Here is a 27,531-nt window from a genome sequence, read left to right on the forward strand (position 1 = left end):
ATTTCATATGACAAAGGATCATATGTCACTGAAGAATGGAGTAATGGCTGCTGAGAATGTAGCTTTGCTATCCATCACAGGAAAACAATTACATTTTTAAATGTGTGAAAAAAAAGAGTAAAAAGTCATCTTAAATTGCAATAATCCATCATAAACAAATGCATGAAGCCATGGCAAGCATAAGAGACTTCTTTCAAAAACATTTGTAAGAAATAAAAATTTTACTAACCCTAACATTTTTGAAAAGTACTGTTTGTGCTTGATTAAAGTGCAATAGACATGAAATAGGAAGAGATCAGGGAATGAGAATGAGACAGATTTGCTCTGACAAGCATTGTGGCATGCTTGTAAAAATCAATACTTTTTTTTGTATTCAGTCTCATCTGTCCTTGAGCACTCTCATTTGAAGAATAACAAAGATATCCATTCCTCAAGGATTTCCGAATTCTCTTTCTCTACTCACACGTGGTCAATGGTACAAACTTCTACAGTGGTTCTTCTTTACAACTCATGATCAAACCTAAAATATTCAGTATGAAATGTGTATGACTGTAACACAGACAGCCATATTCATCAAATTGTTCTGTCTCTTTTCAGTGTTCTAGACAGCACTAATGCATGTTTTCAGCCTGCCGCCATCAGAAAGTACACGTCCTTCTTTCTCACCTCACACAATCAGCGTGATTGCTGTATAAATAACTGAGAAGAGTTGGCTATTAGTTGCAGAACAGTTAGAAGAACTTATGTTAACATTTTATTAGAGTACTAACACCTGGACCTCATTTATAAAAATGCATATGCGATCAGATTTAATCCCAAATTTCAAGGTTTTTACATTACATTATAGTGAAGAACAAATATGAATTCATAAAGAAAGAAACTGGCATGAAAATAAGTTTAAGAATGCTGTGTATGCTAACCGAAAAGAATGCAAGCAGATGTTTCTGAAGAAGAGAAGTGGGAAAAGAATGTTCATGTTTATTCAACTACAAGAAATATTTCAATAGCTATACACCCTAAGCAGCCAAAAATCTACAAATATTTTATACAGTAAAAATATTTATAATGTTACAAAGGATTTTATTAATTATTATTATTATATATTATATTATATTATTATCTTATTATATTATATATTATATTATTAATTATAAGAATAAAAGTTTCTTGAGCGCAAAATCAATTAGAATGGTTTCTGTAAGATCACGTGTCACTGAAGACTGCAACAACTACTGAAAATTTAGCTTTGACATTGCAGAAATAAATTACATTTTAAAATACATTAACATTTCAAACAGTTATATTAATTTGTAATAATATTTCACACTGATTTACTGTATTTTTAGTAAATTAAATGCAGAACAAATCTTTCCGACTCCAAACTTTTGAATGATAGTGGAAATAAACTTTACAGACTTTTGATAAATCATTCAAAGGAACATTTGGGTGATTATCAAACATTCACATTTAGGGTGATTTACTTACATCTTATGATATGCAACTTGCAATAACTTGAAGGACAGTAGGAGGTTTCATTTGGCAAGCTGGTTTGCACTTTATCTCAAAGAGCCTAGACTCATGATGCCAGGAGTCTGGAAAGGACCATCCATCCCTCATCACTACCCTCTTTCCTGGATATTGCTGATCCACAGCCCTGATCACTAAAACTGTCCCTTGCCTTAATCAATAACCCCAGATAAGAGTGTCTCTGCCAATTTAACTCTCAAGTTTAAATGCACATAACTCAAGCACCCTAATGACAGAATCATTCCCCACAACAAACATGCATTACCAGCCACTGTTCCAGCTTGGGCTATTGCTGAACTGAGAAAATTTCTAGCTGTTCTTAAAATACAAAGAGTCATAATGATTTATATGAAGTACTAGACATTGCAATGGCAGTGACTGGATGCTGATGACACCAGGTCTGACTTTGTTTACTGACATTATTTATTACTCAGAGCTGGATGAAGGACTAAGGGAGTTATAGCAAGAACAGGAAGATGAGTCAGGCCCTTTTTTGATGAATCTGAATTTGATGAATCACATTAGACAATGAAACAATCTATACAAATATGTAAGTGACACAGACAAAGAGAGAGATGCTGTTCTCTGTAAAAACACTGTATTGATTCTTAAAGAAACAGTTCACTCGAAAAAAGAAAAATTCTTACACTCCATTCTAAACATACATACAGTACTACCAAAGTTTATTTATTATTATTTTTTTTTTATTTTTTTTTAGGATGAATGCAGATGCAGGTAATCAGACTCGCTCAATCCATCTCTCAGTAATAGATACTCAACTCTACATAATACAGTAAGCTTTTAATAAAGTAATAAAACAAACTTTCAATCTAGCAACTCAGCGTACCTTCATTACTAATTCTAAAGTGAAATTTTTTGAATTAGTAAGGGATGCTTGGGCTATATATATATATATATCATTCGGGCTGAGTTGCTGAATAAAAAATATTAATTTCATATCAGTCTTTCCGATACATTTATGTATTTGTTGCAGGCTGGCCCATATCAACATTGACCGCCACAAACAGATTTGCACAAATTTGTCCAAAACTCATGCAAGAATTGTGATAATCTGGGCACACAATAGTGTAAAGCCAGGTGTAATTTGAGGGGATCGGGTGTGAAGGCAGCAGGCAGCCCACCAGCTTAAAGCATCAAGTTTGTGTATCTACTGTGTGTTAGCTCTGAACCTCCACAGACTATAAATGCCGCCATTTCTCTTTTTAGCACAATGATTAACAATATATTAACAAATAAATTATTGCTTAATTTATGTTTCAGCATGGATCACTGTATCCAGTTTACTGTCGTCATTCAAACATAATTATATAAGCCTAAAGCAGTTGGCTTTTACAATGAATTAGTATGCCTCGTCTCCAATCCACAAACTAAACAAAATCCACAAACTAGCTAATCAATGGCTTAGTTTCAGAAAAGCTAAAGATTTATCCGAAAAACATCATAGGTTTAACATTGTTTGCCATGCAACATTAGAAAAACTGGTAACAATTTAGAATAAGGTTCCATTAGTTAATGCTAGTTAATGTATTAATTAACATGAACAAACAATGAATAATACATTTATTACTGTATTTATTCATCTTCGTTAATGTTAGTTAATGAAAATACAGTTATTCATTGTCAGTTAATGGTAATTCACAGTGCATTAACTAATGTTAACAAGCACAACTTTTGATTTAAATAATGCATTAGTAAATGTTGAAATTAACATGAACTAAGACTTATAAATGCTGTAGAAGGATTGTTCTTGCTTAGTTCATGTTAACGAAAGTAGTTAACTAACATTAACTAATGGAACCTTATTCTAAAGTGTTACCGAAAAACTTTTTTTTATATAGTTAACATGGCATATACGAGTCAGAGCAGTGGTTTGGTGGATCCTGCAGGTGCTCTGACAAAATGAACCATGCTGTTTTAGATGAATGTTCAAATTTGGTTCTCTTTTGTTGTCCTGCCAACACAACACTGCACATTTTGATGTGATACACTAATAACTCTGGCTTAATAATGAATTGCAGGTTTAATATGAATAGAGTAAAACAGTCTGATCTATACAAAAGCTCGTATTACTGTGTACCCAGTGGTGCCCATTTGCATCCTGATCTTGTCATAACACTTGCATGTATGATTTTTTCATCTTGAGAGTCTGTATGAAATTACTAGTCTGCATTTAGCCACCTTGTATTCCTCCACCACCTGCTGTGTGTATCTAGGTGAAGGCAAAAGCACTTTATTTGGCCTTCCGAAAGTAAATGCATTTAGGAATCTTTAAGATTACTTACAACACATTTTATGGATGACCTTTTGTGAACCTAGGAGAGGAGGTCATTCTGACTTTGTAACGCACTTCTAGGTGATTGTCCTGCATCTTCAATAAACAAGCTACAGGTAGTCCAAAATGCAGCAGCTAGAGTCCTTACAAGGTCAAGAAAATATGATTATAATACCCCAATTTTACAGTCTCTGCACTGGCTACCTAGTAAGTTCCGTATTAGTTACAAATTATTATTACTTACCTATAGGGCCCTAAATGGTTTAGCTCCTGCGTACCTAACTAGTCTTCTACCACGCTACAATCCATCACGCACCCTAAGGTCACAAAACGCTGGACTTTTGGTCGTTCCTAGGATAGCAAAGTCCACTAAAGGAGGTAGAGCTTTCTCACATTTGGCTCCCAAACTCTGGAATAGACTTCCTGATAATGTTCAGGGTTCAGACACACTCTCTTTTTAAATCTAGATTAATCTCTTTCGCCAAGCATTCGAATAATGCATCTCTTAAATTGTGACTGCAGTTGCATCTTTTACTTTGTTGGAACAGCAGCTATGCTAATCAAGTCTCTATTTGTTTTTCTGTTTTGCCACGGGATATTCCCAGATTTCCCAGATATTTCATGCATGACCACAAGAACATTAAAAAGGCAACACATTTTGAGAAATCACCTTCCTCCTCAGCATAATGTAGTATGCTCAACCAAAAGCATAATACAATTGTGAAAAACCTAATTCTTTATCGCTGTTTAAAATCACTGCTGTGTGAGTGAGGATGTATTTCCAGGTCTCTTGAGTGACATCTCTATTTCCCTGCTACAGATAATGGCTTATCCCTCTATATATGTATAATACTACTTCAGTGAAGATCCTTGTCAATCCTGTAGGCCACCTTGAACATAAATGGGTCACAGAAATCCTGCACTTGTGCCAATGTCCTCTGACAGAACTTGGAATGCGTGGAATGGGAAACGGAATAGAAGTGTTAAAAGAAGAGGTAAGAACCTGGTGTCATGATTCTGCCCTCGTGTCCTTGATTTTTCCTAGTCTTGAGGCAGGATCATGACAGACCCGTGTTTTGTGTACAAGCACATGGCCTTGCCTTTGGGCCATGTGCTTGTGTTGTCTCGTTCCCTTGCCCCGCCCCCCTTGTTAACCTAGTCGTGTCTTGATTGTCCCATCTGTGCCACCTGTCGTGTCTTGATTGTTCCCCCTATTTAGCTTTCCTAGTGTGCTCTGTCTTGCGTCGGTTCATTGTGATTTGTGTACCTCATATGTGTTCATCATTCGTGATTGTACCTTGTCCTTGAAACTCCTCGAAGTCTTTTGTCCTGCAGTGAGTGTTTGTTAGTAGTTAGTGTTCAGTCTTTGTTTACCTTGTTTACTGTGTTTTGTAGAATTATTTAGTGTTTACCCTAGCCCTTGTTTTCCCCCTCGTGGGTTTTTATTTTTCCCCTTTTTGTGAATAAACCTGTTTGTGTTGTAAATCCTGTCTGCACCTGAGTTCCTCCTTGCCAAGATCCTGACAGAATGAACCGACCCCGAAGGAACTCAGCAGACAGGAGGCAATGCTGGATGGCATCAGCCAGCCAGCGAGATTGTTTTGAGGGCTCTCGCCTTGTGGTGTTCCAGGGGACCAGGGGAGGTCGTTCCGGAGCGAGCGGGCAAGAGGAGGAGCCCCAGAGGTCCCCTCCACCTACCCAGCTGCCAACGATCCCTGAGGGTCGTGTCCTGGCCGTGGCAACCCTGGGGGATCAGGCAAGCCCCTCCCAGAGTCCTGTGGTGCCCTCCACAGCCAGCAGTCTCCCCATGAAACGAGGGAGACGGTTTTCATGGGAGTCAACTTCTGAGTCTTCGGCGTCCGAGACTGCCCTGCCCGAGACCAAACTCCCCCAACCCGCCTCTGACCCAGCTGTGGCCTCTGCACCGCGCCCAAGGAGGAAGAGGAGGAAGAGGGGGCCTGCCGGTCCTGTGACCCTGTCTCCTCCCGTGCCAGCAGCGTCGAGAGCTGGCGTGCCCGTGCCAGCAGCGTTGAGAGCTGGCGTGCCCGTGCCAGCAGCGTTGAGAGCTGGCGTGCCCGTGCCAGCAGCGTTGAGAGCTGGCGTGCCCGTGCCAGCAGCGTTGAGAGCTGGCGTGCCCGTGCCAGCAGCGTTGAGAGCTGGCGTGCCCGTGCCAGCAGCGTTGAGAGCTGGCGTGCCCGTGCCAGCAGCGTTGAGAGCTGGCGTGCCCGTGCCAGCAGCGTTGAGAGCTGGCGTGCCCGTGCCAGCAGCGTTGAGAGCTGGCGTGCCCGAGCCAGCAGCGGTGGGCGTGCCCGAGCCAGCAGCGGTGAGCGTGCCCGAGCCAGCAGCGGTGAGCGTGCCCGAGCCAGCAGCGGTGAGCGTGCCCGAGCCAGCAGCGGTGAGCGTGCCCGAGCCAGCAGCGGTGAGTGTGCCCGAGCCAGCAGCGGTGGGTGTGCCCGAGCCAGCAGCGGTGGGCGTGCCCGAGCCAGCAGCGGTGAGCGCTGGCGTGCCCGAGCCGGCAAAGAAGAGGGCAGTATGCAAGTCGGCAGTCGTGAGAGCGCAGGAGAGTGCCGCGGCCGACTCTGCAGCAAGGACTTTAGTACAGTGTGTCTCATCTCGTAAGGAGATGCCAATTGTCTTAGCGGCTAAAGCCTTTTCAGATTATTTGTCTAGTCTTGTCCGTATCCTAGAAGTCCCCGTCAGTCCTGTCTTGTCCTCAGACCCTGTCCCCAGAAATCCCGAGTGTCCTGATGTCGTCTCCCCGTGTCCCGTAGATGTCGTCTCCCCGTGTCCCGTGAGTGTTGCCCCATGTCCTGCTGATGAAGTCATGTATCCTGTTGATGTGGCCCCGTCTCCCGTAGATGTCCCGTGTCCTGTTGTCCCCCCGTGTCCAGTAGATGTTGCCCCGTGTCCCGTAGATGTCCCGTGTCCAGTAGATGTTGTCGTCCCGTGTCTAGTAGATGTTGTCCCCCCGTGTCCAGCTGTCGTCTCCCCGCGTCCCGTAAGTCTTGCCCCGCGTCCCTTGTCTGCTCCTATCATGTCCCCTGTCAGTTGTCCCGAGACCCCTCCCCGCCCCTCACCACCCAGACCTGCCCGTACCCCCCGTCGTCAGCCTTCGTCCTGTCCTCCTAAAACTCCTGCCCCACCCACTCACCCTGGTCTGTCCCCCATGAACTTTGTGGTCCCGCCTCCTCCCCTTCCCTGTTTGTTTTTTTTGATTTGTCACCCTAACCCTGCCGTCGTGTATTCATGTCTGCCTTTGTTATTATTTGTCATGTCTTGTTGGTTTGTGTCGGTGTCCCAGTCCGTCATGTCAGTCATGTCTCGTGTTTGATGTTCCCTTGAGGAGCGTCTGGAAGCCGCTCCTTAAGGGAGGGGTTCTGTCATGATTCTGCCCTCGTGTCCTTGATTTTTCCTAGTCTTGAGGCAGGATCATGACAGACCCGTGTTTTGTGTACAAGCACATGGCCTTGCCTTTGGGCCATGTGCTTGTGTTGTCTCGTTCCCTTGCCCCGCCCCCCTTGTTAACCTAGTCGTGTCTTGATTGTCCCATCTGTGCCACCTGTCGTGTCTTGATTGTTCCCCCTATTTAGCTTTCCTAGTGTGCTCTGTCTTGCGTCGGTTCATTGTGATTTGTGTACCTCATATGTGTTCATCATTCGTGATTGTACCTTGTCCTTGAAACTCCTCGAAGTCTTTTGTCCTGCAGTGAGTGTTTGTTAGTAGTTAGTGTTCAGTCTTTGTTTACCTTGTTTACTGTGTTTTGTAGAATTATTTAGTGTTTACCCTAGCCCTTGTTTTCCCCCTCGTGGGTTTTTATTTTTCCCCTTTTTGTGAATAAACCTGTTTGTGTTGTAAATCCTGTCTGCACCTGAGTTCCTCCTTGCCAAGATCCTGACACCTGGCACCTGACATCAAACTCCATAATCATTTCAAGTAAACAAAGCAATTCACTTCAAAAGCTAATTTTTAGGTTGGAAGATTGAACTAAATAAGTGACAATAATACAAAAAAATGGCATATGCAGCAATTTCCCTGTTGCCTTCTCTTCCACAGGGTACTCTAACCATTCTTTAGTCACCCTGGATAAACTGTAACTCCAACCATGTGGATAAACATCATGTGTGCTCCACAGTTCAGAGAAGGCCACTCAAGCCCTAAGAGAGCTTTGATTTGCCCAGCAGGATGCAAGCGTTCCTCGCTGTCTTCAGCAGATGAGACGGACACGTCACACAATCAGAGCAGCTTGATGTCTCTCGGCACAGAGCTGTCCTTTGCACTCAGTAATTGAGTGATGTGTCAGAGTTAGGGAGAGATCACAGCATTACAGCTGTGCAAAGACAATCTTTTAACAACCATCAGATAAAACATCCAAACACAATAGGCTGTATAATGTGTGGTAATGGGTAAACACACGGTTAGCAGCCATAGACACAATACAAACACAATTTTTTTTTTTGCTTTTATAGTGTGTTTACTCTGAGATAGCGGTGTTTACTCAATTTGCACACTAAAAAGCTTGAGTGATTTGATCTATGGGTAGACAGCAAAAGAATATGATGTGGAGCCAATAAATAATATCAGCTTTTTCTATTCTTATTTCTTGGATGCATTACTTGGTAAGAAAACCATTAAAAACATTTGGTAAGACATATTAAAGATAACTTTGACCCTGGATGCTTAAATGAAATCAAAACAATTCAATGTCAATTGCATTTTGTACCTTACCTTTCCTGAACTTCCTGGTCCAACATCAACAGACAGAACACTGTAAGGAGAGAAATAAATACATTTTGTATAGTACATAAACTGACAACTTTTATTATGACAAGACCCTCTGCAATACTTTGTTTCTAATAGGGTCTGTCTCAATGAGCCATTTAGTAGTGAGATATTTAACTGTTGTTCATGGCATATCACTCCACGGTTTCTCTTTTCTTATCAACAAAAGAATAGCTAACTGGCCACATATTGAATCAAAATTTTTAATCAACAAAACAGGGGAAAAAATGTAGCTCAGAATGGACATTAATAATTAATATTGTAATACTAGTACTTTTTTCATGAGAAAAGTACATGTATAGTGGATGCAAAAAGAAATCTGAGCAACAGTAATCAAAATGCACCTCAGAATACAAGACTAATGAAGTGTGGAACTAAAAGTGACCTTGCCAGGTTCCAGAGGAGCACTTAGAAATGAGCACACCCTCTAGAGATCCTAATCAGCCCATTCCCATTTGGACCATTGAGAGAGCAAGCGAGACTGTGAGTCAGTGCTACTGTCATCCCACTAGCATGTCATACATACATTTTAACCATCACTGCCTAAGGCACGTCTTCCAACAACAGCATCTGCATTAGCATCTGCATCATCTCACTGCTATGTTTAGAAACTCTCTTTCAAACCCACTATCTGTATGACTGGATTTACTGACCTGAGAATAATATAATAAAAGAGCGAGACCACAACCGAATTTCAGAGGAATACTGAAATATTGCATAAAGTGAAGCTATTACGGTAATGGAAATAAATAAATGAATTTTCCACATAATTGTCTAAATTACATTAAGTAAGGGATCATTAAACACTGTTAGTTCAAATAATTGTATTTCATAATCACCTATTAAAATGAGTGACTCTTAAAGTAGATTTCAGCATGCAGAAGGAAATAGTCACATCGATTGTTATTTCACCTCCTAATATGCTATCGCAAATTGCAACCTTTTTCCCACCAAGTATCACTATATTACAGTGTTTTAATTTTTTTTTTTTTTTTTTTTTTACAAAATGAAAGTGAATGAAAGAGAAGAAAGCAAGGCATATCTAAGGGAATCAGCATATATTGGATATACAGTAGGTTATAGGTTTCAGAATATACGGGAAAGAAAAATCACATTCTTTTAAATATTTACATTGTCCTACCTAGAAACAATCTCACACACTCTGAGACTTCATTCAAAAACCAAAGACAATATGAATCAAACATTTTTATTTAAATTCTTCCAAAACCATTATCTGGTCTATGCCATCAACATTTTTATGGCTGTATACTCTCATTGTATGTCAGTAAATGTCTGTCTTTATGTAATTTACTTCTCCTAAGGAATTTAGGGGAAACATCTGAGGAAAAGTTCATACTATCGCTCCATCAAAACATGGCAAGACAGCCCAACACATCAACACTGGCCGATAGTGTTATAGTTTGCAATTGGTTATACAGTTCAATTTTGGTGTCATATGACTGACATACTTTGGCTTTAAATGAATCACCTCTGGGAGTTGCTATTGGCCGAGCTCTCTGCGATCTGTGCACTGGGAATCCATTTGGTCTCATCCACCACAGTGCGTGCATGGGGCAGCCGCCCCACATCCTTTATGGTCATTAGCATGTGGCGGGAATTCTTCAGGATCTGCACTGCCTCGTCATGAGAAATGCTCCGGAAACTACGTCCATTGACCTCCAGAATCTGATCCCCTACCTACAAAGATGTAGACAGAGAGAGAATTCAGACATCTGACTCTCCAGATAAGATGAAATGAAACGCAACAATGCATGGCACAACAACACAGAGCCCACGCAGAAACCTGCTTGAAAGAGCTGACAGCAAATTCACACGTAGAGATTTCAATTACGCCTGATAACTGATAAATAAGCTGTCCATTCAGCATGATTCATACATGAAATAATTTCAGCTGTATTGCCAGAACATTTGTTGTAGCAAACTGTGGCAGATAGTCAGTTATGAATGTCATTTGTCCCGTTTCCATATTTCCTCAGTAACAGACTGACAGAGGAAGTGAGGGAGTAGACATTGAAGAGAAAGAGGAGCATTGGGATTTATTCAGTTACACGCTACAAATAAAAGAGCTTAATCTATTCTCATTAAACCTAATCGGCAATAGCAGAATATTGATGTTCTGCAAATCAATGCAATGAACATAATTCATGAAAAACTCTCTGAGCAGTTCAGCAGAGTGGGACAACAATCAATGACTATAACACTATTGTTTTACTGTGACTAAATCATCTCACATCTCAATATTACCACTTCAGAAATGTATTAGTTTACCCAAAAGTTAAAATTCCATTATTTTCTCACCCTCATGTGTACACTGCTATTTTTGTAGCAACTGACAGATGTGGTCACTATAAACGGCTGCTAAAAAAAGCTCAAGAAACATTCTTGAAAAATTATTTGACAAGATTTTCATGGCTGAACTATTTTTTAAAATCTACAACATACATCTCCACTGACATACAGATGAGGCTGGAATACTGTATATTGAGTAATGGTTCCATTTCAGGGACATAGTCAGCACTAAATACAGCATTTCTGTAACTATTTAGTGTCAATTTGTTTCTCCACAGTCTGTTGTATGACAGCGTATTATTTCATGTATTTCAAGGCTGTGATGCATCAAGACTCATCCTGAACACAGACTTTTTCATCGTTTTGTTCTCCTCAGCAAAAGAGAAATAAGTTATGGATGTGTGTCTGTTTCTTCCTCTATGTGCAAATGTTCTTCATGCAGTGGAGTCAGCAGCCAGAACGCACTATAATTCACTGGAGTAGAGAGAGGGATAGTGAAAGAGAGAAAGAGAGAGGGTGATTTATAAGCTGTAGGAACTCAAGGATCTTTCATTTACTCAGAAGGAAAACCACTGGCATTCTTTCTACCAACATTTCTTCCCCTTTATCACACTCTTCAATGCTCTGGTGCGCTCTCCATCCCTTTATCCTTTACTGACTATTCCTCCACCCTCTGCACCATTACACAACTTTCTCCACCATTCTGTCGTCCCTTCATCCCACTCTCCTCTAATATCCCTACATGACTTTATACTTTATTAACCCTTTGGGGAAAATCAACACTAACATAATACATGTAGAACACACATGTTCAAGAGCATATGCAGATAAAACATTCAAATAAACACAATGAGACATGCATTACATGTTCAAATGCATTTTCAAAATAGACCTACACAGTTACAATAAAAGCACTAAAACATGACAAGAGTGCAATGGAATGTTAACTATACACATAAACTGTGTTCCAGAATTTTTTTATTAGACATTTAAGTTAAAATCAATAAATAAAGGACATAAAAATGAAAATGCATTTAATTATTATAAATCATACATTCACTCAATTATTAAATATACTATTTAAAAAAAAGAAAAAGACATCTAAGATGTTAGTATCCATTGTAAACGGTATGACTAAACCTCTGGTACATCACTTAATGTTTGTAAAATTGAGGGGACTTCATACATCTACTAAAAATTACTTTTAGACAAGTTGGATAAAATTAGTTGTACAGAAAATGCAACAATTCTGACAATTTTGGGCCGGTCTGTGTTATACAGTATATAAAGCAACTGCATCCATTAAAAGAAAGCAAGTTTAATCTTGCTCCATTTTCCTTTATGCACTCTAATAAATCCCTATACACAAATGGGATTTTCATGTATGACTTATTATGAGAGCTTGGATCTGTCCCAGATGAAGACTGAAATACCATAAGGAGCAATAACTCTGCTGGACTATAAACATGACCCATATAAGTTCTTGTGAGGCTTCTCACTAGGTCATTTTGCAGCTCTATTTCCATCCTCGGATGCTTTTTGTGTTCTCCAGATGGGTCTAAAAGAAACAATAATAAAAGACTCAGACAAAGTTATTAAACCAGAGGCAGGATTCAGGTCACTCCGTCAATATACAAACACACTGCACAGGCCTCACACATCCACCTGTCAGCTACAGCTGTGCTGGACACCAGCAGTTGTGAGGAACAGATAAATGTGTCTGATAGACATCTGCCACAGATCCAGGTGAGCCCAGCTCATCTCCAAGGGGAATGGACATTAATTAGACCCAGTGCTGAGCTACACAGATGGGACAGATGCCGAGCCATCAGTCAGTTTTACCTCCAGCACAACTGAAGTTTAATCTAAATGACTCTGAATTCAGCAGACAGAGAAAGGGTTTTTAGGAAAGGAAGCCCTATCTGCACAAGAGCTAGGTGATAGGAGGATCCAAAACTTTGTGGAAAATGTGGCCTTCACTGAGGAACACTGCTTTTTTACTTAACACAAACTTTATATATAATTTGACATTTTTGCTACATTCAATTTATCAAAAATGACACTAAAGACTATTAGAATCTTAAAAACAAACAAATATTCTATTTAAAACAAATGCTATTCTGAAATATCTATTCATCAAATAATCCTTTTAGAAAGTTTTCAACATTGCTGATAATAATACATTTTACTTGAGCACCTAATCAGCAAATCACCCATCACATGCATAAAATATATTAAAGTGTAAAATGGTTCTTTTTAATTGTAATCATATTCCAAAATTGTACTATTTTTACTGTATCAAATAAATAGCTATAACATATAAGTTATATTAAGTGGGAAGTAAAAAGATGTGCTGTCAAAAGTAACTATTTTCCAGATAATATTAAAAAAAATTATTGATGCTTCAGAGCAGTGACAAAATAAAATCTCATTATTAAAATTTTTAAAACAACACGTTGTCTTTAATAGCATGCTAAATTTTACACAGGTCATCGCATACTATAGTCACATAAACACACTCACCCAATAAATCTTTTGATTAAGACACACACAAACAGAGAGTAGACTGGTGTTTAGAGGAGTTCTTGAGTGGAACTTCTGGTCCACTGATGAGAGGTCCAATTGAAGAAGCACCAAACCATTATAAAGAGAGCAAAATAAAAAGCTTCTCGTAAAACAACAAGTAGACAATCCTTCATCTCCTCATTGCAACCACCGCTCTCTATTAGAGCAGTATGGCAACAGTTTTGCATCCCACAGAACACTGTTGAGCTTAGTAAATTTATGTGTTCTTGTAATACAGCAAAATCCACCTCAGGGAAACACTCATAACTGATTGCAATATGAAGTGACGTGACATGTGGCCAAGTATGGTGACCCATACTCAGAATTAGTGCTCTGCATTTATCCCATCCAAAGTGCACACACACACACCGTGAACACAACCCCATTTATGTTGCGGCACCCAGGGAGCAGTTTGGGGTTCTTGCTCAAGGGCATCTCAGGCGTGGTAATGAAGGTGAAAGTGCTGTGTACCCCCCAATCCATGTCGGTACAAGACTCAAACCCACAACTTTTGGGTTACGAGTCCAACTGTCTAACCATTAGGCCACGGTATGCTATTAAATGGAAAAAGTGGGGACATTTTAGAGTAACTTCTGAGAAAGCTACTGTAAGTGCAATTATGTATGCAATGCTTTTTTTAAATTTTCATAAGCTGTTAATATCAGCAGACAAAAGTGTATAATCACAAACCAAATGTTCTCTTCCCTAATTGTCTTCTGCCTGACAAATGCAAATGTAACACAGATGGCATTTTTCTATGGTGACAGGAGGTGTCTCCCCTCCAACCAAATAAATCTGGACCCTGTTGGTCTATAGATGTTTTACCTAATCATCTTTCCTCCGTCAAAAATCTTCACATTTCTCTTTTGAGTGATCCTAGTCATTTCAGTCCAGATACCAGATCTTATATCATCGGCATCCTGAAAAAAATTCTACAAAACTCAGTGTACGTTGTCTCACTAAAATTATCATAACAAATGTCTGACTTTTTATCACCAGCAAAAGAAAACACCAGCCCTGACATGAGACCATTACAAATCAACCCTTTTGTTAATATTTTTGCAATGCAACAAAGCGATGAGAATACAAATGTATGGTTGTGGACATGCAGAACCACGGAGCTGCATTACCAAAAATATAATGTACAATATTAATCTGTCTCTGTGGAGCATAGGTAGTTGCTGAAGCCCAATCACTGAATAACCCAAGCACAAAACGTTATAAGACAGAGAATGAGGAGGATGTGAAATAAAAATATATATTTTTTAAATGTAAAAATTAAACACAAAGGGTTGATTATTACAAACAATTAATCTCAATAGATTCAAGCAGACTGATGCTATAATGAAGACACAGGCGTGTGATATTTTCCAAAAAGCCTACACGGCCGTTCTCCAACTGACTGGAGAAAGAGGAAACATCTTTCATCTTTCTGTCCATGGAATGATGCCAAAATGTTAAGAGCTCACTCAGTCTTTTATGAGGCCAGCTTTGGATTTAGCGCCACTTTGTTTCTACATCTTTTTGTTTGGCAGGGGGAATCTCAACCAATATACGCACATCATAAATTTAGTTAGACACAATAAATGCAGTCATGCCGAACCTCAGGAAAACTTTTGGCCACTTTCAAAAAAAATAAATCAGATGCAAACATGTCTGAAACCATTTGTGTTCATTTTAAGCAAACAGGTGAAGTATATTTCCAGTCAAAACATAATGACTTGTAGTTTCAAACATGATTAACTTTCCTGTCAGGTTTCAGGTGGCATGTAAATTTTTGCGCCCAGTAAATGAGCTATTTTCACTGACATCATTGATGAATCACTGACTGACTGAATCACTGATTGACTGATGACTTCTAGCAATCTTATTAACAAATCACTGCACACTGCTCCCATCCATAAAAGACACTAGGGTGTAATTTAGACAGAAATAAAGACTTGTCTCAAGCAATTGGGTCACGTGTGAGTCGAGGCACCAATCATTGTAATAAAGTTAAAGTGGGCTCTCAAATAGTCTAATATTTGCCAAGTTCTCAAACAAAAGATATTTTACCTTTAATCCGCTGTACTCTGCAGCAGACCCTCGGTCCACTCCGGTGATATAGATGCCCAGAGCATACTCAGCACCACCTCGGATCATCAAACCCAGAGATCGCCCATCATCCAGTGAGATATTGACCTGGAGAGAGAACACACACATTTGTTACACACATAAGTTAATTCTCAGCACACAGAGACCCCTTCACATAGATATCATACTATAGAGACTGTGTCTGTTAATAAATTGTCTAGCAAATACAAAAAAATTTCCAAAACAATTTAAAGGCGACAATTTAATTGATGCTCAACAAATAAAAATATTGTGGCCCAAATGGTTTTGAATATGGAACCGAATAAGGCACCGAACCAAATAAGAACGCAGATTTCGGTGCTTCATTTCGGTGCCTCTTAAAAGCCTGAGGGATCGATTGAAATATTTGTCCTGGTTCTCCAAAATGTACACAAGACACATGGGTGTTGCTAGGCTATTTTTTAGTGGGGCTATAGCATTTAGCTCCATGAACTGTAATACTCAAATTCGCGATCGCCTCAGAGTCAGTCCGCTTAAATTCCATATGAAAATGGCGGCAGGCCTGTCTACTCTCTGTCTTTCAGCAAGCTCTTCGATTTGCAGAACGCAGCAGAGCAGCGCGAATGGATTCAAACTGAAACAGAGGACACACGGTGTGTTTATCAATAGATCACTTGAATATATGTATCTGTGCAGTTCTTTGCCATAAATACAGTATACAAAAGGTCACGAGGGAGCAGTCGGTTTCCCGTCTGCTGTAAAGTTTGAGCTCTGTTCACTGCTCAACACAACGCAGCTGTTTCCTCCAGTGAAAATCTAGCCCTTAACACATATGAAGGCATACTTTAATTGTACTTATTTGAATATACTTAATCTAATTATACGTACTTTATACATACAATACTGTGCAAAAGTCTTATTCTTAGGCAGTCTGTTTTCAGATTGACAGAGATACAGTAGAAACATTATATGTGGTTTTATATTAAATAATGACCCAGATCGTGAAATAAAGTTATTAGCCTTAGAGTAAGGGCAGCATGGTAAATGAGAGCATCCAAGGAGCGTGTGAATACTATGGATTTATTTTAAATCTTTTTAATTTTCTTTAATGTTATCCTTTTTAGGCTTTTATTTATTTATTTTGATAGAAGTATCGGTTCAGGCACCGTTAAGGCACCGGTACCATTTTAAAAGTATCGAAATGGCACTGGTAACGTATAAAACCCAATCGATACCCAACCCTAGTTTTGTACAATGACATCATGAAGGGCGGAATTCCTTGTATGGGCACTTCTCCTGGAACAGCATGTGCACACATCAACCAGAGCGAGAGCTTCAACGTGCTTAATTCGGGTTATGAAATTCTAAAATTCTGACGCAGATGACACATTTTCTCTGCACTATTTACGGATGTCAAAGAAATTTCTAAAGTCATCTAATATAATGTCTAAATGAAAATATCAACAAAAACATTGACTGCATACCCCTCCATGTTTACTAAAACACCGGGAGGTGCAGCCATTTAGAGGCCATTTCGGGTTAATGATGATGTCACAGAACTGACTGGTATTTTGAAACTGATGTGTGAATGGTGCTTATAGCCACACTGCTGCACATTTTACAGACACACCTTCAAAGCAGCAAGTATATAGAAATTTACGACATTAGTTAGTGGGTGGGATATTTAACCCCCTAGTTGAGTCTGTGGTTGGACACTTCATTTTGCTCATCATTATGGACGCCCCATTACTAAAGGAAAATGCTGAGGTAATGAAGAGGAGGCGACTATAAATTGAATCAACCATCCATCAGGATTCTAGTGTGTACAACCTGAATAAAATACCAATAAATGTGGCACCACTGCGGCATCTGATCTAAACCCTGATGAACAATTACCAACAAATAAAATAAAGCTGTTTACCTTTCTATGGGTTTGACTGTGGGTTTGATCTTTTATGTGCACGTCTGCCGGAAGAGCGCGCGCTCCCGTAGAGCAGAGCAGAGACATTCACTGATCAGAGCGAGAGACCGACATGTCACAAAAGAAGTGTGTTTTTGGTTGCCAGGGCAAGACAACCCTGCACAGATTACCAAAAAAAAAAAAACAGCATTAAGGGACCAGTGGATGGACTTTATTTTTACAGAGCATCAACGGAGTTGTGCAAGTGTTTGTGTTTGTTCCCTGCATTTCGAAGATGCTTGTTTTACAAACAAGGCCCAGTTTGACGCCGGATTTGCACATCGTTTATTTCTTAAGGATAATGCAGTCCCAACGAAAAAGGGTCACATGTGTTGGAACCGCAGTCAGTGAGTAAAACTGCTTCAAATATCTCTGTGTTGTTAACTTAGCTATCGCCGCGTAAGCACATCAAGTAAACAACATGCGATGTTGTCATCAAACTGCACTTTCCACATGTACACCTTAAAAAAAAAATTATAAAAAAAAATAAATAAGTACGACATAAAGTGGAACTTACTAATTTTCCAAAACCGCTAAGCAAATATATACAGTTTCAATACATACTACATAGAGACGTCCTGCTGTAGTCGTTGATTCTGCTGCTCTTGTTAAATTTCAGCCTCTGGATCTGATTCTGGATCATAAATGTACGGCTGAATCTGACTGTTAGCCATGGTTTGTTTTGGATGATGTTTTTTTCCTCACAGTAATGTCACAGTTTCCACATGCTCTCAACGCAAAATCCTACTCGCGCTCGTGATTCTTTAGCTCCGCTCACACGTCACGCCTCCAGTCGCTCAGGTTTTCTGGGTAAAATCGGTACAGACTATCTTTCTCTTATAAATATAATTAAACTAAAGACTTTTTGGAGTTATGAAGGATGCAGTACTACTCTATAGGTACTCAAGATTAACAGGATATTGTGTGATAAAGAGCATTTCACCCCCCCTTTAAAGTTTTGTCTGATTGGTTTAACTGACATGATACATGTAATTCTAGTAAGAATTCATAGCTGTCTCATGACATTAAAGGTCAGCTCTGCAGGTACATGTATAGACATATTTTAGTAAACAAACACCCTTATTCATTCCTCATGCATTACACATAGTGTGATAAATGTGTAGTATGGATTTGGCTAGTTCAACTTTAGATGATAGTTCAAATGGGTCAAATCAATCACACTGACATAGAGAGCATTTCAGGTGAGCCAGGCTCAAAGCGTGCCTGAAATACTCTTTTCAGCAGCCCCACATCCGAGTCAAAACAGCACAGACCGCCGCTAAAGAATCTCTGCAGCTAACATGCTCCACTGCCTCCATCCAAAACATATAGATCACTGTCAGTGCCTGTAATTCGTGCTACCTTGAGTCATCCATAATCAAATCTTAAAAACAAATAGTTTTTGTTGTTGAATTAACCATTGTCTGGAGATTAGATATTACAATCTCTGTGTTCGAATTTATGGATTTTTTTTTTTAATTTTATAAGCAGTTAAGATCAACTTTTGCCACCTCTGCCAGTTATGAGTGAATTAAGAAACTTATTTCGCATTCTTTGTAAAAATTTTTTTTGTTATTAAACATAGATAATATATAAATATGTCCCATACATGTGTCTCTCTAACAATATTATTAATAGCTGGTTTTAACATAATACAAATCTTATCAGTTGTGATTTTTCTCCTCCTATTTTCACTTTTCTGGCTCAATGCAGGGAGCATTGCACATATGTGAAGATGCTACATAGACAAAAAAATAACTCTGACGATACATTTTGAACAGAGGTCAAATTTGACAGTGAATAGAGTAATGACAGATGTTGTTTAGTACATTTAGTGGCAACTATTTTGGACCTTTCAGACCTTGTCGACAGTGTTGTGACTGGTAACTGCTGTGTTTTGGGTGTTTTTAGTTGAAGAGGCAGAATATGGGATGAAGTTGTGAGAGGGCATACTGTGGAAAGTTGATGAATGCGTGTGTGTATGTGTATTAATGCACCTAAAAAGGAAAAAATCCTGCAGAGCTGGTTTGCAGTTAGCAGAGAGGAATCACTGAGGAATTATGATTATTTCTACACTCGTTAGAGCTGTCATTTTCAATATAAATAAACTAATTGACATAACAAGTAGAGGGAAAAACCACAGATTTTTAGCACTTTAAAACATCACTCTGAATTTGAAATTGCTTAATTTCCAATCAATCTGTCATCACGAACGCTCGTTTACAGTCACCTTCTTCTCAGCACCCTCTTGCCGAATGGGTGTGTGGCAATGCTGTAGGATGTCCGAGTGTCTTCCTCCTGAACCACGCTGCTCCACCAAGTCTTGTGGTGGGGACACACTGCGACCCTGAGGGTCCAACCATGTGTACACGTGATTGGTTACGTAACCACCTGGGATCCATCCCATAGAACAAACCGACATGGCGAGCTTCTTAGAACCTTTCAATACCTGTGAAGGGAAAACAGACAAGAATGAGGACAAGAAAGGAGGGAACAAAAAAGGGGTGAAGAGGACATGATTAAATAAATAATTGTCTCTCTCTCTCAAAGATATTTCTGTTTCTTCATATGCACATAGAAATCTTAAATCTTGTCTCCAAATCAGTCATTATAGGGATGTGCTATACTGTATATTAATAATATATAAGTTATCAGTTAATATTGTTAATCTGTACTGAGCAGAAAGTCCCTTGGAAAGGTTGGATCAAATCACTTGGAAGTACTTCCGACTTTTGGACATGCAACTCTGTGTTTGGGCTTCCTCAAAGCAGACAGAGGAGGATAGGAAGAAAGAGAATAAAAAGAAAAGCAGGGTTGCCTGAGTCAGTACTACAGACAGAATATGAACAATAACCACAGATTCTCTTTGGAGAAGCTCGCTGACACTGACTTCAAATGATCAAGACAAAAAGGAAGTAATACAAAAATAAGAGACATATATAGAACATGCTGATCCTCATAATGCTTCTCAAACAAGATAAAAAAACATTCACTGGCATAAATGTATGAACAGCCAGACCCATGCAAGTGAATGAAATCCCTCTCGCTCACAGAGAAGCACCCATGTTGGTCATTTACTTGGATCTACATAAATGTTTAATTGGAGCGGAACGACACATTCAGTGTTGCTTTTTCTGTTGCTGCATGAGTTATGAACAATGGGATGTGTGTCCCACTTTAAAACCGCTCACACAAACACTTTTGAGAAAAGGTAGGCAGGGAGCTAAAAATACGAGCACCAACCTGTGCGGAGAGTTTCATCTGCAGCCTCTGAATGGAGCACTTGACCAAATGTTGTCAGCTACATAACAACACCTCAGTGTGCAAAAACAACAGCACGGACAGCTAGTAGAGCTACTGAGCAGATATCTTACATAACAGACAGTATGTGGGGAGTTTATAGCCATTAAGTAAGAGAGATAGAATAGGAGAGACTCAGTGTTGTGTGGATGTCCAACGGGTGAGTCACAGTATTCTATCTTGAGAAAGTTTAAGAGGGTTCAAAAAATGTTTTCTAAAATAACAGGCTTTTCAGATGTCCCACAGATTCGTCATTTCGCCAAACCTCATACATTGAACTAGTTAACCTTACTAGAGCCATTATAAGGAGAGGAGACGTACTACTCGAATATATTTGAAAGAGAAAGAAGTATCGCTAAATATGGCAGCTGTAGACCAACTTACAGTAAATAAGCAAAGCAATGCTCAATATGGTGACTGTAGGAATGAAAATACTGTCTAAAGTGCCAATCACCTGTTTGTTTGCTCTAGAATATGAATAAGCATTACAGCTACATCAAGCTTAAAATGTTTTTGTTTTTTTTGTTTTTGAGTGATTTGAGCTAAAGCAGCACAATATACAATATCAAACAATATCAAATTGTGCCTGATTTATGCAAGTGGAGCAATTTTGGATATTTCAGTAATTTCCCATTCAAGAAGATTAGAGTGTTTGAATGGCTGGATATAGTTACTGTTTTCATGAAAGGATGCAGAGGGGAAAAAAAGTTAAAATATTAAGCAGCACAACTGTTTTCAGCATTGCTAATTAAAAGACATTTCTTGAGCACCAAACAGGCATATAAGAATGATTTTTAAAAGATCAAAATAAATAAAAATAATAATATTATATAATATTAAAATTCAGCTTTGCCTTCATTGGAATAAATTACATTTTAAATATATTTACATTTATAACAGTTAATAATATTGTAATAATTTTTTGATCAAATAAATGCAGCCTTTGTGATCAAAAGAGACTTCTTTCAAAAACATAAAAAAGGCATACCAAACAACATCATAATTGACAGATTTTATTATGGAAAGTTATTATGAATGTTTCACCATTCAAGTAATCAGGAGCTGCTTGAAGACACTTGGAGGCGTTACCAAAAAAAGGGATGCAATCACAGCCTCACAGAACTAAGTCACCAGTTTGAACTAATTCTTCAAGCTTCAGAGAGAAAGTAATACTCGAAATAGCAAAAAACATGGAGATGTAGGCAGATAGGAGAGAGAGTGAGAGGGAAAATGAGGGTGTCTGACAGGGCTTTAGTGAATAAACCATAAGCCAGTGTCTCTTCATCACAGAGGCAAAGGACACACCTGACATTTCTATGCTGAGCCTTAGCAGACTTAGCCTCTTCTTTGGATAAGAACATGTAAAAATCCTATTCCACACTCCTACCTGACCAGATGCCAACTGAGACCTGTTCTGACCTGGACATAATGAGTGGTGACACAGTTGGCAATTAATAAACAATGACCTCACACTCACAGCCTTTAACATGGACGGGTCTGCTTATTCATTCTAATGAAATGCAAATCTGCCACCACAGTCGCGATCTCTATAAGATGACAGTAAAAGAATTTAAAAATAAAAACGATGGAAAGATTATAACAAAAAGGGTTAAAATTTGGCTAGTTAGCGTAAAAATGTTTGCCCTGCTGGTAGATGCTGTAATGACACCATTATGGTGCTAAAAGGTATCTTTCGTCATTGAAATCCATTCATAATTTACCCTGTATTCAGATAAATCAAAATTCAAACTCCTTCATATATTTTATACACAGAGATGGCACACGATTGTATTTATATTTTTCCAGTCTGCCACTTTTTTCACAGCTACAATTGAAGGGACTATGTTTAGTGCCCCATCAGTATTGTTGTGATGCCATTTTTACCTGTAGCTCCAGAGTTATTATGCTGCCTTCAAGTGCTTCAGGTTGAGAACCACTGGTCTATCACATAAGCTGCCAGCTTGCTTCTGGCAAAGCTTCATTTTTCTCGTCTAAAATAGATATGATGCCGGCTTTAAGGTTGGCTGTCAGTTGTCCGTCCTCATCCGATAGGGCCATTGATTCCTCTTTAATGAGTCGCAGCAGGGAGAAGAGATGACGCGGTGATCCTGATCTGTGATCTTGGCAGGCAACATTGTAGCTGCATTCAGTTTTTAATTATAGTTATGCTTTCTTTTAAACTAAATTATTATAATTATTATTTACACTTAATTAAAATAAATATTTTAAAGAAAAATAACAAATACTTACAAAAATCCAAACGACAATAGGGATGATGTCACAGTGGGAAAGTGATGTAACCGGTGTCACGGCTTAAAACCGGTTACACCGTCAACACCGTCTATCGCGGACAGCCTAGCATGCAGCACAGCAAAAATAGGCTCGGTATGTAAACGATCACTGCACTGCTGCAGAGGCACCGCTCCTGGAACACACTGACGGGACACAACCATGTGCAGTGTGAACGCTGGAATCCGTTAACATAGGTGTGTAAAAAAAACGCAACGCATATGAACTGCAGACGGAGTACTGTGAAACAGTGTTAAGTGCTGCGCATCCTGCCCCTGACTAGCATTAAATGTCCATCACCGGATGACAGGTTTTGACCCAGCTAAATTGTGAAAGGGACTTCTCAACCATGAAAAGGGTAATACAAACTTTTCACAATAGGATTTACTGCTTTTAGCTATATGTTAAGCTATCACATTTAACAGTTAATGCATTTGCAGGTCAAGACAAACATCCGCAATAGGCTGCAAGGAGACAATCTTGCAGCATGCATGCGGATCACAATAAATGGGCCAGATGTTTCTGACTTTCCATATCAAGAGACTCTGAAAATGTTCTTCCAGAAGCCCAGAAAGATACACTGCAGTGACAAAAGCTGCACACTTTGTGGATAAATTACATGTTTAGTTTAATGTACAGTTCAAATAATTCTTCAGTTAATATATTCACTGCTGCCATTAAAAGAAACAATGGTTTCTCCAAAGGGCGATTGGGCAACGCACCACCAAAGGAAAGGGAAGGATTTTTTTCTTTTACATTCAACCACAGTGTTACACTAGCTTTCACTATTCTAGACTGTTTGTGCTGCCTCTAAATAGTCCAATAAGCATTGAGTCGTAGTTTGTGTAGTACCGCCCCTTTTTGGGCGATTTCTGTCAAGTGCTCTCATAGACTTCCATTCAAATATCATTTTTTTCCAAACTGCAGGCACTGCAATGCAATCTCAAAATAATGAGATGCGGGAGGGCTAGCCCTTTCGTCATCGTGCGTAACCTTAACTTGTGCAATGACTGGTGGGAACAGTGACATCTAATAATATTTAAAAACTATTTAGAATTTTAACAACAAGAAAAAATGAAAAGCTACTTTAATATTTTTATCAAATTTGAAAAAAAGAGACTGGGACAGCTATGCCTTTGTCAACTGAGCTTGATCGACATCATGGCGAAAGTCCCTCAGCGCAGATTAATTCTATCGTGTCATTGAAAGAAATACCATTAATTCGTTGTAGCAATAAGGATAAATTGGCAATTAAAAAATTAGGACAACCAAGACCAAATGTAAACAGCAAACAAGTATCTACATAGGGCGGGAAGCCGTATAAACGAGGATTTTCTAGGGCGTGGTATGAGCGGGAGAAAAAGGCTAGGTTTTTAGTAGCTGACGCTTTATTCTGCTAATTTACCGCTGCATTTTGTTCCATCGTGAGAGCGTGACAGACATCGCATGGACAACTACAGGTGTCTCCGAAATGCATCATCTCTTGGAGAAGGTGAAAAAGCACAAAGAGCAAAGATGCATATGGATAGTAGGGAGCAGTGTAATATAAGTGAGTAATTTAAGTAAGCAGTGTAAAGTAAGTGAGGAATGTGATATAAATGAGCAGTAATATAAGTGAGGCGTGTAAACATTGATTTATGTGACTTCAATTATTTCTTATTAAACCGAAATCGAAGTAAAAAGTTTTTGGGAAAAACCACATCCTGGCGTCAGTCTTCATTTGCTGCTGAATTGTGTTAACACACATATAGAAACATGAGAGCAAGAGACAGATTCCTAATGCCAGTTTATTTTTAATTAATACTATAGTAGTTCAGTTCCCTTTACATCTTTAACTAGCTGTTAATTTATCAATTGAATGGGTGACCTATCCTCATTAATCGAGCAAACATTTGCCCCCGCCTTGAGAGAATTGGCAGGAGCCGCCACTGCAAATGAACACCATGACTCCTTTAAGTTACGGAGCCCCGCACATGACATGCAAGAAAAAATAAATAAATTGTAAATAATTTGTTCCCTCACTGTACTAAAACGTACACACGATTACTATTGCATTCCCTCGATTTACAATTTTTTCCTGCATATCATGTGTGGGACTCCATATTAAGTGCTTGTGTCTGTGTTAATCCCCCCCCCCCCAACCTAGGGGAAAAACTGCATACACTTAGAGTCTTTTTACACATTGCATTGCCAAAAATAAGGCTACTTACAAAATTCTTAAACGACTGTTTAACTAAAGTAAAAATCTACTTAAGCACTTCTAATCTGCTATAAAACTACCTAATCACTGCATAACACAAACTCTCTGACTCTCACTTCATGTACTGTAAATTCACACTGCCTATAACACAAGACTACACAGCCCTGCAACAACGGTTTAGTATTAACAGTACTGTCAGTCACTATAAATTCAGGAAAGCTTTTCATCACCTTTTCGTTCAGCTTTTGAAAGTCATCTGACAGACCCAAGACTGGATAACACCTCCAAACAGCAAAAGTGTTTAACAATGAAATGCAATAGTTAGAAAATGCAATACATGAAAGCCTTCCAATTTTCACTGTAAAGAAAAAAAAATGAACCAAACCATCAATAGAGAGAAAGGGATATTCATTCAGGTAGGCGCCTGGGAGCTTTTTCTGCAGTGCAAAATACTGAGTTAAAAATGGGTTTAAAAACTGGTTTATCACAGGAATGTGGAACTGACTAGGTTGCTCCAAAATAAGGTAAATAAAAGGAGAGATAGATTTGCGGTCAACCTTCAATATGCATGGATAATTACCTTTCTCCACCATTTGCAATTGCTCTCGCTCTCTCTGGAAGCATCATTCCTTAAACTAATTTCAATCTCAATAAAAATACAAAAAAACAACACTACTGTGCATCCTCGCGAACAAATCTTCTCATCTCACAAAAATCGTTGTGCTTCACTGCTGATTCACTCACATGATTCAGTGCAGTAAATGCAGCATATGCACAGTCAGGCACTTAGTCAAGATGAAGTATATGTTATTTCCAAGGTCAGAAATCAAACATTCTGATACCTAGAATTAGTCATCTGCATGCTGTGATTGATCAATAGTAGCAACAATAGTAGACGACTTTTCCAACTCATCAGTACAAAACAGTGGCACAGTGGATAAGACACATGCCTTTGGTGTGAGAGATCCGGGTTCGAATCCACTGTGAGCAAGACACTTTACCCCAGAGGCGTGCGACCTCTGACATATGCGTCAGCTAAATGAATAATAATGTAATACATTTAAACAGGCAGGTGTCAGAAGGGCAGGTTGATCAGAAGCTGGTTGCAGTGCTTCATTTCACAGAATGTAAAACTGTTCTGGTAGATCGAGCTTTAAACAAAGAGCAAAACGCCTTTCACTTCACAACAACTCGGCCATTCTAAAACACCCACAGTTTTAATAATACTTTGTAAAACATCAATGAAATAAATAACATTTACAGTACCAAACACATTTTTGGACACAAGTTCTCCTTTTGCATTATTACGATTTTCCACTGCCATAACACAAATGGTAATATGGGAATTATGTAGTGAATAAAATTATTAAACAATACCAAAAGTAGCTTATAATTTTCTATAGTAGACATCAGCTCAAAAAATCCTGGCAATTTGTGGTCTAACTCAAAAAAAGAAAAAAAGAAAAAAAAAAGTCACAATCATTGACAAGACAATTATTATTCATCAACTTAAGAAATAATATGCATTTCTATTTGCCAATGATTAGCCAAAACACATTTAAAATTGCATGACAGAATAATGAAGCATGAGGTTTAAAGTGAGTGAACGGTAGAATTTGTATTTTAAATGAGTGCAGTAGATGTAGTCATTCTCCAGGGATAACAGGAGGAAAAAGAAGAGACATTGCACACATGCTAGCAAGAAAAATAAAATAAAAAAAGATGAATGTATGAACAGGCAATCTATGACCACAAACTCTACAAACATTCATGTTCTACAAGAAGGTAACTATAAAGAACAAGTTAAATTCCACCAGTGCAGACTAAGACCTACGGTGATCTCAACACACAAACAAAAAGTTGACCTAACTTAAATAAAACTAAAACACCTAAATTGATCAAACTAAAAAAGCTACTGAAAATGTTTGTTCTTATAAAGAAATTTTAAAAACTTGTGAAATAAAGGACAAATAAAGATTGCTTAGCAATGTAAGAAGCTACAAACCTTGTTCTTTCATTATGATTGATTGTAAAATCCCACTACAGGTATTATTTGCCTATTAAAGAGAAAAACACATTATCCTGATAGGTAAATATATTAAATCCCAGAGTTGCAATGAGATTGCACATATAATTTTACACACAAATCTCAAACACAGTGAGATCAACAAATGTTAATTGAGTAAAAATATGAACTATGAAGCATGCAACGACTAACTAACAGTAACAACAGCA

General features: G+C 38.8%; 1 protein-coding gene across 1 annotated transcript in view; it reads right to left on the reverse strand.

The window, feature by feature from the left end:
* Positions 1 to 27,531, reverse strand: part of LOC113074125 (whirlin-like) — a 48,619-nt gene that overhangs the window by 13,417 nt on the left and 7,671 nt on the right. Inside the window, exons 3-6 of the mRNA XM_026246859.1 lie at positions 19,738 to 19,956; positions 15,530 to 15,655; positions 10,089 to 10,297; positions 8,546 to 8,585 (exon numbers count right to left, since the gene is read on the reverse strand). Of these exons, the coding sequence (XP_026102644.1) occupies positions 8,546 to 8,585; positions 10,089 to 10,297; positions 15,530 to 15,655; positions 19,738 to 19,956 (594 nt within the window). The remainder of the gene's footprint in view (positions 1 to 8,545; positions 8,586 to 10,088; positions 10,298 to 15,529; positions 15,656 to 19,737; positions 19,957 to 27,531) is intronic.

This window comes from Carassius auratus, chromosome 5 (genome assembly GCF_003368295.1).
Source record: "Carassius auratus strain Wakin chromosome 5, ASM336829v1, whole genome shotgun sequence".
NCBI classification, from domain to species: domain Eukaryota; kingdom Metazoa; phylum Chordata; class Actinopteri; order Cypriniformes; family Cyprinidae; genus Carassius; species Carassius auratus.